Raw genomic sequence first — 12,554 nt, 5'->3', positions numbered from 1 at the left:
GGCGAGGGGACGGCGTCCCCCGGAGTCCGCGTTCCCGGTTCTCTCGAAGCGTTCGCCGCACAGGTGAGGAGGCCTCAGCCGCGGATAGGCACGCGGGTACCGGTCCTCAGCTCGCCACCGGACCCGGGGCCTCCTCTCATCTCGATTCTATCCGCGAAACACCGCTCGACAGAACGCGAAGCTTTGCTGGTCCATGCAGATCCCTTATTTTCCTCCCTTAGATCCCATGAAGGTGATGCTCTCGCGGCCAAAGTCAGAAGCCAAATGCAATACACTTGTTGTAAGTAGGATAATTCGGCATGGCTTGACGGCTGCTTTGTTTTAACCGAAATGGCTGGTTTGAATGCTAAGTCTGACCAGCTTCAGCTGCATCTGCATTTCCCTAAAGACCAGGTACCCAGGTACTTGCCACACGAATCGAGATGATGAGTTGAGGAAATCCATCATCGACAGCGATTATCCACTGAGAAAAGTTCCGTTTATTATACAGTTAGTAGAAAATTGTTGTAAAATGGATACCATTACAGTATGATCAGTTAATTATTGTTTAAATTACAATAAAATCCGGTACAAGTGTAGCTATTTGGTGCTATTATGGTTGTCACTATATGCACTAAATTTTTTCGTTATCGCAACATTAAATCTGTTTGTTTAGTTCACTACATTTTTTCAGTTGAATAAGACCTCATCATCAATTTATTCTTGCACCAACATCAAGTCATCGCGATAGTTACATGGAAACAGATTACTAGTAACCATAATCTACAAGAATAGTAAGACTTACTAATTTTTTGGCTCCAGCTACAAAATTTACTTTCATTCTTTACCTAGGACTCTACTTTTCAGTTATGGGGAAAATCAAACTGTTTATGGTCTGTGTAGTTGTCACAATTACAAATTTTTCTCGATGGATTTACATCATTGAACGATTACGTTGGATTCGGTTCAGCTACACCTGTACTTAAAACAGGTGAGCAAATATACTAACGAGAATTTTTCAAAGAATAACTATTCCTGTCTGATATGAAAACAACGATGTAATATAGAATTCCTTTTTCTTGCCTTCTGCGTGGATATTTTCTGGAAATCCAGGGTTCGATATTTAGCTTTTATTCCGAAGTCAACACTACAGGTACTCAAATTAACGATTTTCACTCGCATTTGCACGTAAATTAATTCTAAGATTTCGTCTCTTGCGTGACTCAAACTGTGAAACTAAACCTTTTTACGATTCGAACATAATTGCGGCCTCCAAATAAAACGAATTTTAGGGGTGAGACGTAGGGTATAAAATGTACCATTTTTGGCCACATTAGCATTGGATGTGGCCATCACTTGATCCATTTTTTGCCATATCCATTACATGAAAATGAATACTTGATCACGAATAATTGCTGTAAATTTTGATGAATTCAAACAATTGAGTGGTCAAAAGTTTCCTTCATATTTACTGTAGACGATATTCTTGAGATAAAGTTAATATTTGAATGGATTTTTAGTGCCAAAAACAATTGAGGCCGTTTACATGGCTGGCTAAAAATGATGAACAAATTTTTCTTAAGTCGACCCACAAGCACAATCTTACGCCGTATCATTTGTGAAAATATGAAGGGATTGCTTACTCGAAAAAAATGAGAATTTTGACAAAGGATTTACCGTATTTGACGGAGCTCCGACATCTCCTTAACCTTTGTGCTCTAACAACGACACTCGCGCCGAAAAATAAGAACTGATGTGGTAAATATTTGAAATCGTGGTACAAGCCAAGTTTGAAAAAAAGAAATGACTAGCGTTTGGATTTTCAAGCAATTATTCAATACTTTAATGCTGATCAAGGTATTGACGATTCACCATAAAATTTATTCGGAAAGCGTAAGATCTTGTTTCGTTATTACAAACTTGAAAATTTCGGGCTAATATTACGGCATTTTGCTGAAAGTGATCAGGAAAATAATCATTAAAATAATGTAACAACTTATCGACACCAGAGGCTTAATTTCTACCAAAGTTGGCTTAGAATAAACCTAACCATTCCTGTTCACTGACGATGCATGTAATACGCGAAGTAAATAGATAATAGTATAGAGTCTAAACATATTTCAATACCCTGAATCACCATTTAGATAAGAAAATTGAGCTTTGGTCCCATGGAAATTCTGAAAAGATGACGTCATCGTTGAACTTATTTCTATTTTGTCGACTCCAGGCAGTCATATTCTTTGATTTTTCATTGCAGCTACATGCCTGCGTACTTATAATCCGAGTACAGATGTAAAGTATAGTATATCACGTTAATGACTGGCAAGTTAACCTTACGTGCTTGTAACGTGACGACTAGCGTTATCAGAAGACCTAGCAATACTCTGAGGTCGCTTAGTTTCTGCGTTAGTCGCCGATGCAAACCGGTGTGCGAAAGCACGTTCGAGTTTTTACGCGAGTGAGGAATCGATTAATTGATTATTTGAAAACAAATTCATGTTTCGACGGTTAAATTTATTATATGTATCATATATAAGTCTCATTGACAGTTCATTTCAAACCGAAGAGATTGTTTTCAGTGTTCGAATATAATTCCTGATAATTTGTAGTAATTGAATTGCTACTTTGGATTTGGCTGTACTTTGAAATTATTCGATTATGGAGAAAAAACTATGTGAAAATTGGAGAAATACTTTTGAAACTGTCGGTATTTTTTATTATTTTTTTTTTTTGTACGGAAAAAGCAGGCCTCTAACTTTATTGGAATTCGAAATCTGAATGGTGATGGAATTTTGAGAATGAATGTTATAATTTCCATCCCAATGTGACTGCAAGATTTATTTGTTTTGCATTTTCGATTAGCTTGAAAATCTGAGTTTAATAATAATTTTTAACCCCACATGCTTACAGCGGGTAAGGATACACTTTCTAATACGTGATGCTGCTCAACCAGTTTATCGCATGCGTTTGGATGAAAATAATGAATGTTATTTATAAAAAGCGGCAGTAAAATTTCTCGAAGGAATAAAGAAAAAATTCGCTAAAGCGAAACAGAAGACAAAGATAAGTACACCAAGCTTCAAGAATTGAGGATCTATCAATCAGTTGTAACAAATTTTCGCAACCTCGTCGTGCAAAATGAAAATATTTACGTGCTTCTCAGATGTCTATTCTGCAAAAGCAAGGATCTGTTTTATTGAAAATTAATTCTTAGTCTTCCGCAAAAGAAACGTAGTACGGAATTCTTTCCACGCGGAGCAAAGTAAAATTAAAAAAATTGCGATTTGTGTATTGCTGGTAGAAACACCATCTAATATAGTTGATTTGATAGTAATCAAATGTACTGAATATCGTTATCCCTAGTATAATAATTACGGCTCTTGAAAATAAATGCAATTGAACATTGATGAGAAAATGATGAAAACAAGGAAAACACAAAGCTAGAAATTTAACGCGAGAACTCAATACGCCAATTGTAATAGTGAGGAAATTCGTGACAGCTCGTCGAGGAAGAACCATCATCTCCGATTTTCACAGCTGGATCGGTATCACGATAAATAGCAGAATACTCCGAAATTCGGTGCGAATAGTATTGAGACCAGTAAGAGTTGAAAAGTTTTCTCCAGCACCGATCGCTGATCAGTCGGTCACTCGGTGCATAACTATCGCACGAATGAACCAGGCGTTCAGCCGATTCTCGTCAAACGTGAGGTCGCAGAGGGAGGAAGGGGGGCAAATCTGCGAAGGGCTGACCCATCGTGCCAAGCCGATATTGCGAGGACAAGGGTCAGAGGTGAGGCTTCCCCTAGGCGGAATGGCCAGGTGCGTTCTCCTTGTGCGCGGACTGTAGCTGCGCTGCGCGGCGCGGCGAGACGGGGCCCACGGGCCCCGGGGTCCCGCCCGCACGGCAGTGCAGTCGACGGTTTGCCGATCCCGAGACACGAGTCATCGACGCTCATGCCTCCCGCTCACCTGGGAGTCGACGGTCCTCGCTCAGCGTTCAGTCGGTTCAAGTCGTGCACCACGAAGCACAGAGCCAGCCGGACAGCAGCGCACGTTATCGGTCGCAAACCGGTGACAGCAGTATATTTCCGTCAGTAAAACCGCGAAGAAGAAGAAGAAGAATATAATTCGGCTGCTAAAAGATCCGGCCGCCGATCGGCCGATCGTTTGTGGGGAGCGGAGTGTCGGTTGGTGTTGAAATTTTACGTAAATACCTATATACGAGTAGATAAATATAACTATACGTATAATAAGTATAGATTGCAGCAGTGTGGTGCCGATTCGCCGATCGCCGATTACCGATTGCCGATCGATCCATTGTTATGTCACACTCCCACGCGCCTCGTAGCTTGCGCTGCTGATGGGCGTTGCACAAGGGACCGATATTTCTGCAGAAGTTTAAACAATTTAAAACCGCGTTCTTCGAGAAATCGGCACGGTATATTCATATTCTTCTGCAATCGGTCGTCTGCTGGGATACCACGAGCCGGAATTGGAGCCACGGTTTTTTGGTTCGACAGCCCGCGCTAAAACTCAAGGCGAATTTATGTACCGAGGTGTGTGACGTTTTTGAAAGGTGCGCAACCGGGACTGAGACATATAGCGTTGACTCGTCAAGGTAGAGCAGCGGAACTCTTGGTACATATATTAAACTGTTGTACGCCGCGCGCCGCGGCGCTCTGTATTACATATGCATACCTATAATACAACTGCGAATTGTAAATTGTTTGCTATAAAGATCGTTCAATTAAACACAACTGCCTAAATCACGCGTTCGGTATAAACCTAAATCCGTAGGGTATACGAGTGCGATCTAACTGATTATTGTCTACAGAATGATAGTGTGACGCTTATTTCGTATTTCAATCAAGTACGTAATATAAACAGATCTCGGCTTCTTGACGGCCCCTTAATTTTATATAATATTTATACGTGGTGATGAAGTAAAATATTGATTAAGAGGCAGAGCGATACGTTGGAAAATTCTTTAAAATAAAGTGATATCAAGCAATATTCTTTCAGAGACAAATATCTCAAGTAAGTTTTAACCATTCGCTAGAGATGTGTATAACTATAACTGTGTCCGATTGAGTAAAATCGGTGCCCCTGACCGGGCTGTGGTTCCAATTATTAGATATATCCTTTGCCCTCGATCGATTTCGATCGCTGGCGACGGCGATAAGGCCCGCGATCGAACGAGCGGGGAAAAAAGTAAGAAACAAAAAAAAAACAGAAAAAAAGAAACAAATGTTGAAAAGAAAAACAAAGCAAAACGAAAACCGCACGAAATCGGTAATGCGACCCAGTTTAAGGGAACCCAGCGTCACCACAGAGTGTATACAGTACCCGGACAGAGTATAGCAATACGTGACTCATTTAGAAGAGTCGAAACAATGCCGATCTCTGTACGAGAAATCGAAAATCTAGTACAGATCGAGTAACTCGGGAACTCCGAAGGCCTTGTTCTTTCGACGGAGCCAAATCTGCCAAGTCCTTTGTCGGTTACACTTTCCAATAAATTCAGCCCCGACGATTGATTTCTAATTGTAAACTAATAATTACCCGTACTTCAAGCCTTCGTCGCTGTTGTCCGAGCGATAATTAATAATCAAGACACTGAACGCGGCTCGCGGTAGTGCAGAACAAGCGGCAAAATCGGTTTGCGAAATTTCGCCATACTTACCTTTGCAGCCGTTGTAAATCTCTTCGAGATAACATCCGCTTTACCGTACCGAGTCACACTAGCTATAAAAATCGGCTGCAGACGTAGTTCTTCTCTTCTTATTTATTCCATTTATTACTTTTTCATTGTCTGGCTGTTGAAGGAAATGAATCTTTTTATTTTCAAAAGTACGCGAATGGTTAAACGCTCGATTAACGTCATATACAAAAGTTATGAGCCTGTTTTTGTCACGTTAAAAAGAAATGCTGCGACGGTCGTGAGGAAAACATCTCGTCTTTATCATTCTGTCTGCAAGCAGGCATGGCACACAATATGTGCTTCGCCGTTACCGGTTGAAAAGTTGATCGGTAAATCGATCCGCGATTTACATACGACGAGAGATCATTTTTCTTTCGAACGAACGTCGTTTCATTGAAAATCAAAAACTAAAATAACCGAATTTGAATAGCTCCACCGCGAATAGAAATTGTTCGTCTAACCGAAGTTTGAATCCGCAAAGGCGTTGCAAACAGTTGTACGAAACAGACGAGACGGAGCTCTGTAAATTTACAACGGTTGCATACCGATTTATATTATTGTTGAGGTAAAAAAACAGCCGTCCACCTTCAACCGTGGCAGTGCTAAGCTCGAAGCAGCCTGAACGTGGCAATGCGATACGATACTCCTGCCGAGATACACCTCATACACCTACACCTCTATTACGTAATACGGTATTCGCAAGAATAACGTAGGTACGTACGCGTGATGCAGATTCATCTGCGGTACAAAAGCGACGCGCAAAAGTTTCCAACTCGCCGCATCAAGACCGGCGATGTAAAAATCCGTGGTTAGAAGCACGATGGTGGGTGCACGTAAGGTTCACACCACTCTAAATTATGCCGATTCGCATAACGCAACACGCATTCATAAACGAATGATACAACGATAATATCAGATCGATACGTGATGGCCAACATCGTTATCGAGCCACCTTCGTGGATGACGCGGCGACGAGAAAGGATGAGCTAAAGCACGTCGTGAGGAATGCTTGGGTGTCGCGTAACTTTGACCAGTGACTAAATAAATTGAGAGTTGAAAAATAAGCAAGGATAAAATTTCGCCAAACGGTCGCTCTGTATAAGCGAAGCCATTATTGTAACGTCGGTACGGTGTTATAAAAATTCTCGCAAATTCAACTGGGAATGCACACAATAAGTCCGAATATATAATCGCGTCGCGACGTTTAAATTCAAACGTAGGTATTTCGCATTTTTTCGACCATCGTACGGAGTAGATAACGCAATGATTATAGCTTCTAGTCTGGGTGGGCAAGTTTTCTTCTTCTTGTTTTGTTCCTTTGGGTTTGCAAGCTTTCTATTCGTGATATAACGATTGATCAATATTTTACGGCAGCTGCTCGTGTATCTACGCGTTGTATAGATTTGATCGACGATTTTTGTTCGGCTGCTATGCGTGTGCTTAATTGGCTTCTGCGGACGGGATAGTGATTATTATTCCAAGGCGCCAACAACAAATGTTTACTACTGAATCCAACCAGGAAAACGATGCTAGTCCAATGACTTTTTTGAGATCGAAATAAAAACCGTTGAATGTTTATCAGTGAAAATTGGTACAGCACGTGTTGTTATTAGACAGTGAAAGGTTCGATCTTAAACCTAAATCGACGATAAATTTAAACGTATATTAATTATTTCACAGGTAAACAAAATCGATCACCGTTAAAGCAATACCAAAACGTACTCGAATGAAAGGAAGAAATTTGGAAGAGTGATATGTGTGTTTTACTCAGGACAACTCAGGTGAAGTTTCAGTGAGCAAAAATCACGACTCGATGTTGTAAACTATTTGGCAGTGATATTTTGTCACGAAGTATTAATCGCTCGTGCGATCCAAAACTCGCAGTCCTTAATCACCGCCTGTAATAACCAAAGAGCGAATCCAGTGGCGCGGGCGCGATTCGCGCCGTGAAATGACACAGTTTATATATAATAATAAGTGCAGCAGCGATGAGGACAAAAACGATATTGTAATAAAAAAGTGTATAAACTTGTGAAATGGATGGTACGTCAAAGAAAAGCGAAGCAGTCTTAATATATGGATGCCCATGGGTGGAATTTGGCCGAAATGTGCCAGCGCTACCATCAAGCTGTCCCCGCCGTCCAAAATTCTTCGACAGCTAGAGACGCCGCGGCCGCCATTGTGGGCGCACCCGTCTCGACGCACCTCGAACAGGCCAGCCCTTCTTACACGCACTACACGTAAGAGACATTTAATTGCCTAAATAATGCGCATCGGGTTAAACGGCCAACAATTATTCCAACAGTAAACTGCCCCCTAGATTTCCAGACTAAAGTTTCAAGTAGACTGTTGAATGTTTCAGGCCACTCAGTATTTGCGAGATTATTCTCACCGGGATCGATTCAAATGAAAAACCAATTCCTGGCACGTACTTATTATAAAATGAATTGGAATTATCGCGAGCCTCCAATTTTCATGGGTATAGAGACGGCTTCATACAGCATATATTCAGTTGCGTTGTCGACGAAATACCATAATTAACAATCAGATCACAGTCACCGTGAAACTTCCCGCCATAATTTATTATAGATGATCTAAAAGCTCGGACGACTCTCGTCTGATTGTTGCTCGTACATCTTAATGTGTACAAACTGAATTGAGTTATCGTTGAATTATGGTAACTCGGACGATCCTTGAGCGGTACTCTCCCTCTCTTTTTCTCTCTCTCTCACTCTCTCTCTCTCTCTTTCTTTGGTGCATGTCTGCCTGTGCATTTGCAGAATTTCGTTGGACCGTCGGTCCGGTCAGCCGACGACAATTGTCGCGAGTGACCTTAAATTTTTACCGAAGAAGGATTTCGATGTCAAGAGAAATCGAACTTGATTACCAAATTGTAATGTCATTGTGCTTTCGTCCCATTTATATGTTGTCACGTGTATATATATATATATGTGTATATGCATTTAGAGTCGCTGCTAGTGATGATGCAGGAGCGTTGAATTAATCAGGAATGTACCCGTCGATTAAATTATCACTTTCTAATTTCAATCGAATCCTTATACGAGATGATTCAAGGAAATTTCAACGCCGCGTCCAGGGACGAAGCGCACCGCCATTTTGGAGAACGGTCTCGGCGAGCGAGAGCCAGACGCTGACTCGAAATATATTTCCATACGCACTCGAGCCGCGTGTCACGTTTTTGTTATGAATATCAATTACGAGAATAATTACCGCTGCCTCGATAAATGCCCGCATGAACAGGCTCCTACAGACGGTCGATCGACGAAGTTGTTTTACAATTAGACTAAAAAATTTCGTTGAAAGGTACGACGTCACTATTTCACTTGGATTGGTTTTTTTATCATTAAAACTTTAAATCGATATTAAATCCTGCGAAGGGACGTTGAGAAATCGCGTATCAAGTTGGGATGATGAATTTGAAAATCACTTGCCGTTTCACTTTCGTGACTTTGATTGATTAATCTTCGTGTCTGCGAGGCTACTTGATAAATAATTACCGAAACGTTTCCTCACTTTATCATTTATAACGTGAAAACCACGCTTTCCCCGCAATGTATTAATCAGGGTGTAAAAATTTGCATTCAACATTTAGAGAGTATCGCAAGCCTACGATTTTCCAGCTCGAAATTTGAAGAGACAACGGACGAGGATTCGTCCATTTTTCATCGAGAATAGTAAGGATTAGGTCAAAAAAGGTTAACGTCGTTCGAGAAGTTATCACGGCTAGAGTTGCGTGGCTTCAGGTATCAGTGGATACATATTAATAACAACACAGCGAATTAGGGATAAGTATATACGATACGGAGGGTAAGCTATAATCCTGTTATTAGTTCACCGATTAACGGAGATGATCTCAAGGCAAATTGGAGGGGCGGGTCTAGGATACCGGCGTCGAGCTTTCGACTTCGGTTAAAGCGTAATCGGCAATCGCAGGGCGCTGCATGGGCGTTGTTTGTGCGGGGGTTGAAGTTTTCTTCGCGTTACGTAGCCTCTCGCTATCTCGATCCTGGTGCTCTTCGCGAAGATTTCATTTCTCAATAATACCTGCTGGGTTGTATAATCGAATTGTCAATTCAGAAAGTTGAAAACAGCGGAATACACGGAGAAGTTTTTTCCAATCGAAATATTTTACGTCAACTCGCACTAGCTAAGCTCTGGCACACGAGTGATTGTTTGTGACTATTAATTTTTCTTACGTACAAGTGTTTTCAACATTCAGAACATGATATATGGCATGGAGAAGAAATTCTAGCAACCATTGCTGTACGTTTTGAAACCGCAACGACACGTAACGATCTTCAAAATTATTAATAATTCATATTGTGAAAAAGTTTCTTTTGTTTCGTAAACTTGTTTGAGAGTGGATATAATCACAATGTGTTATACCACGTAAGTTCAGATCGTTTGTAAGTAGTAAACACCTATCAATGGCCGTATGCAAAGTCATATACAATAAGTATAGTAAAACTTCTGGATCGAGAAAGAAATGAAGAGTTTTTCTACACCAAATTATTGCCAATTTCACAAGAATAGCTGTCAATTTCATTTGCTGACTGGATTACAGACTTTTGATGCGATGCAAATGCATCATTTCGAATTCACCTATGAACATATTCAACGCTGCTGAACACAGTAAAAAATAACGTAAACAGGCAGACCGATAAGCAATATAATGAAGCAGTTATTTCAAAAACAATTTAATCATCATGCGTCTGGGCAATGGGAAAATTTTGTTCTACCGTAAACACGTCCGTTTTTTAAAACTTCCAGAGGTGTCGGCTTAGGTATTATTACCAAGCTCAACTTGACCTCCTGATTCCTGCCCGAAACCCCGCGGTATTGTTTAAAAAGCGATTTCGTCTCCGTGCACGTCGCGCACACATCCGACGAAAATTGTCTTCATTAGAAATGTTCCGGTCTGTTCCATCCGGTGACCACGGCCGTCGCACGGAACAAGAACAGTTCGTATACACAGACCGGTAATTCCATACCGCACCTTCGTAACCTAAATTCATATTCGAAATTGCATTCTGCAATTTCGTGTCACGGCTACGCGAATTTTTGACTGATATAATCAGTCCAAGCTTTTTCTCCGTCTAAGAGAACTCGAGGAGTTCGTTGTGCAGGAATTACTTTGCGATTTCTGGTTCGGAAAAAATGTGTGAAAGTATCGGAACGAAACAACGACGCGTGATGGGATGGATGATTGGGGATTTGGTCGATTGATGTGAATTGACGGCTCGCCTACGTCGCGAGCCAATTAACGCGATCCTATTCTCATCAAGCGATAATTGAAGAGAAGAATTAGAAGATTTAAAAAATGGAAAAAAATGGCACTTACAGCCTTTTTAAATTCTCTCGCCGAGTCTGCAGCCGAAAGAACGAACCGTTTGCTTCCTCCGGGTAAAAGCGTCTCCTTAAGTGCGACTCTAACGCTTGATATTAGCGTGAAAATTAGCATTTGCTGTGGGTGATGAATTTTGAACGAGCCTCGCGGCTTGCGCCTCCAGTCGCGAGAAACGTTGCCGGCTCAATTTCAAAACATCGATTATATTATCCGCAAGGAATCAATAATTCCTCGAACCACGCGCAGTGCACCTCGGCTAAGTTTGCGACAAGCTGATTCTCGGTATCTCCTACTCGAACCGGGAATAAAAGACGAGCTGCTGCTTATTGACAATATTGCCGCTTGAAATTCTTTAGAAAATCATTCGACACCGCTTCAAACTCAATTTCCATAGAAGTGTTATTCCAGCTCAAATTGAATCCGAAGTATAAACGTCCTGCAATTCTGACGCCTCCTGTTTCAAATTTCAATCCTCTGCTCATCGATAAATTCGCGCCCTACGGTTGAAAACACAAGTTTTTTTACTCGTGGTAGTTCGTTCTTCGTTAAAAGGACTGACAAAAAAGGGTATTAATCACTGTTAAGGAGGGTCAGAGGCGTGGAGTGGAAATAATTTCATTACGAACAGACCGTGTGTAAGAAGTGCAGCTACGTGATAGGTCTATAATTCAATCGACGAGGTGGTCTACAGTCCGTTCCCGCAATAAGTGAACGATTCCGTACGGTAGAAGGTTGAATATTAAAATTCCAAAGGCGAAATCAGACGACATTTCGCCGTCGGGTTTTAACAGTTGGAATTCGAGGCCCCGTCTATATTATACCGAGAAAAAAACCTCATCGCGACGACGCCGTGGCGATGCAGCTCTTTAATTCGGTGACTGGCGAAACCGCGATTGTGAATCACAATATAATGGCTAGAAAATCCTCCTGTTTAACGACCCGCGTGTTTGAACGCAATGTCAATACGAATACCGGAGAAGGAAGCGGCTGAAAATTTGCATTACATAGACTGGTTTGCTTCACGGAATACTTACAACCGCGTTTCAGTCTAACCATTGTCGGCTCGACGTTGCACTTTGAACAGGATTCGACGTATCACGAGGCGCCCTCTGGTGGCAAAAAGCATACCTACCTTACCAAGAGAGTCATATTTAATTATAAAAGTCATTTTTCATCCTGCTTTTCACTACCCTTCGCCTCAAGGTAACAAAATAGAAGCCCAGCAGCTTGCACGAAGATTTTGGTGCTCTGATATTCGCGTAATTCGCTCTAAACGATCAGTTGATCCTTCTGCTTTCAACGCCATGTTAATTAGCCACGCCCATGAGCAGCTTCCGAAAGTTTTCACCTTTTTCCTTACACCCGAGTATTTTCGTTTGTTAAAACTCTCGGCAGTTTTTGTTTTGACCGTTGTTCGATGGTAAAACTGATGCGGTATTCATGGTTTTCTCACCCGGTGCAATAGGCGAGCTTTGTTTACTGTGAAAATGTTCAAAACCGCAC

At 41.4% G+C, this 12,554-nt stretch overlaps 1 protein-coding gene across 3 annotated transcripts in view; it reads left to right on the top strand.

Annotated features, from left to right (window-relative positions):
- Positions 1–3,919: 3,919 nt before the first annotated feature.
- LOC124407578 (probable serine/threonine-protein kinase DDB_G0267686) overlaps positions 3,920–12,554 on the top strand; it is a 29,759-nt gene continuing 21,124 nt past the window's right edge. Inside the window, exon 1 of one of the 3 annotated variants that reach the window (XM_046883851.1) lies at positions 3,920–4,169. Coding sequence is in view for 1 of the 3 variants with exons in the window: in XM_046883847.1 (XP_046739803.1) it covers positions 7,760–7,923 (164 nt within the window). In the remaining 2 variants the exon portion in view is untranslated. Of the gene's footprint in view, positions 5,020–7,423; positions 7,924–12,554 lie in introns of those variants that run through there. The other 2 variants (XM_046883850.1, XM_046883847.1) reach the window with 2 other exon arrangements.

The sequence above is a fragment of the Diprion similis genome, chromosome 6 (genome assembly GCF_021155765.1).
Source record: "Diprion similis isolate iyDipSimi1 chromosome 6, iyDipSimi1.1, whole genome shotgun sequence".
NCBI lineage: Eukaryota > Metazoa > Arthropoda > Insecta > Hymenoptera > Diprionidae > Diprion > Diprion similis.
This window is presented reverse-complemented; position numbering and strand designations above follow the sequence as displayed.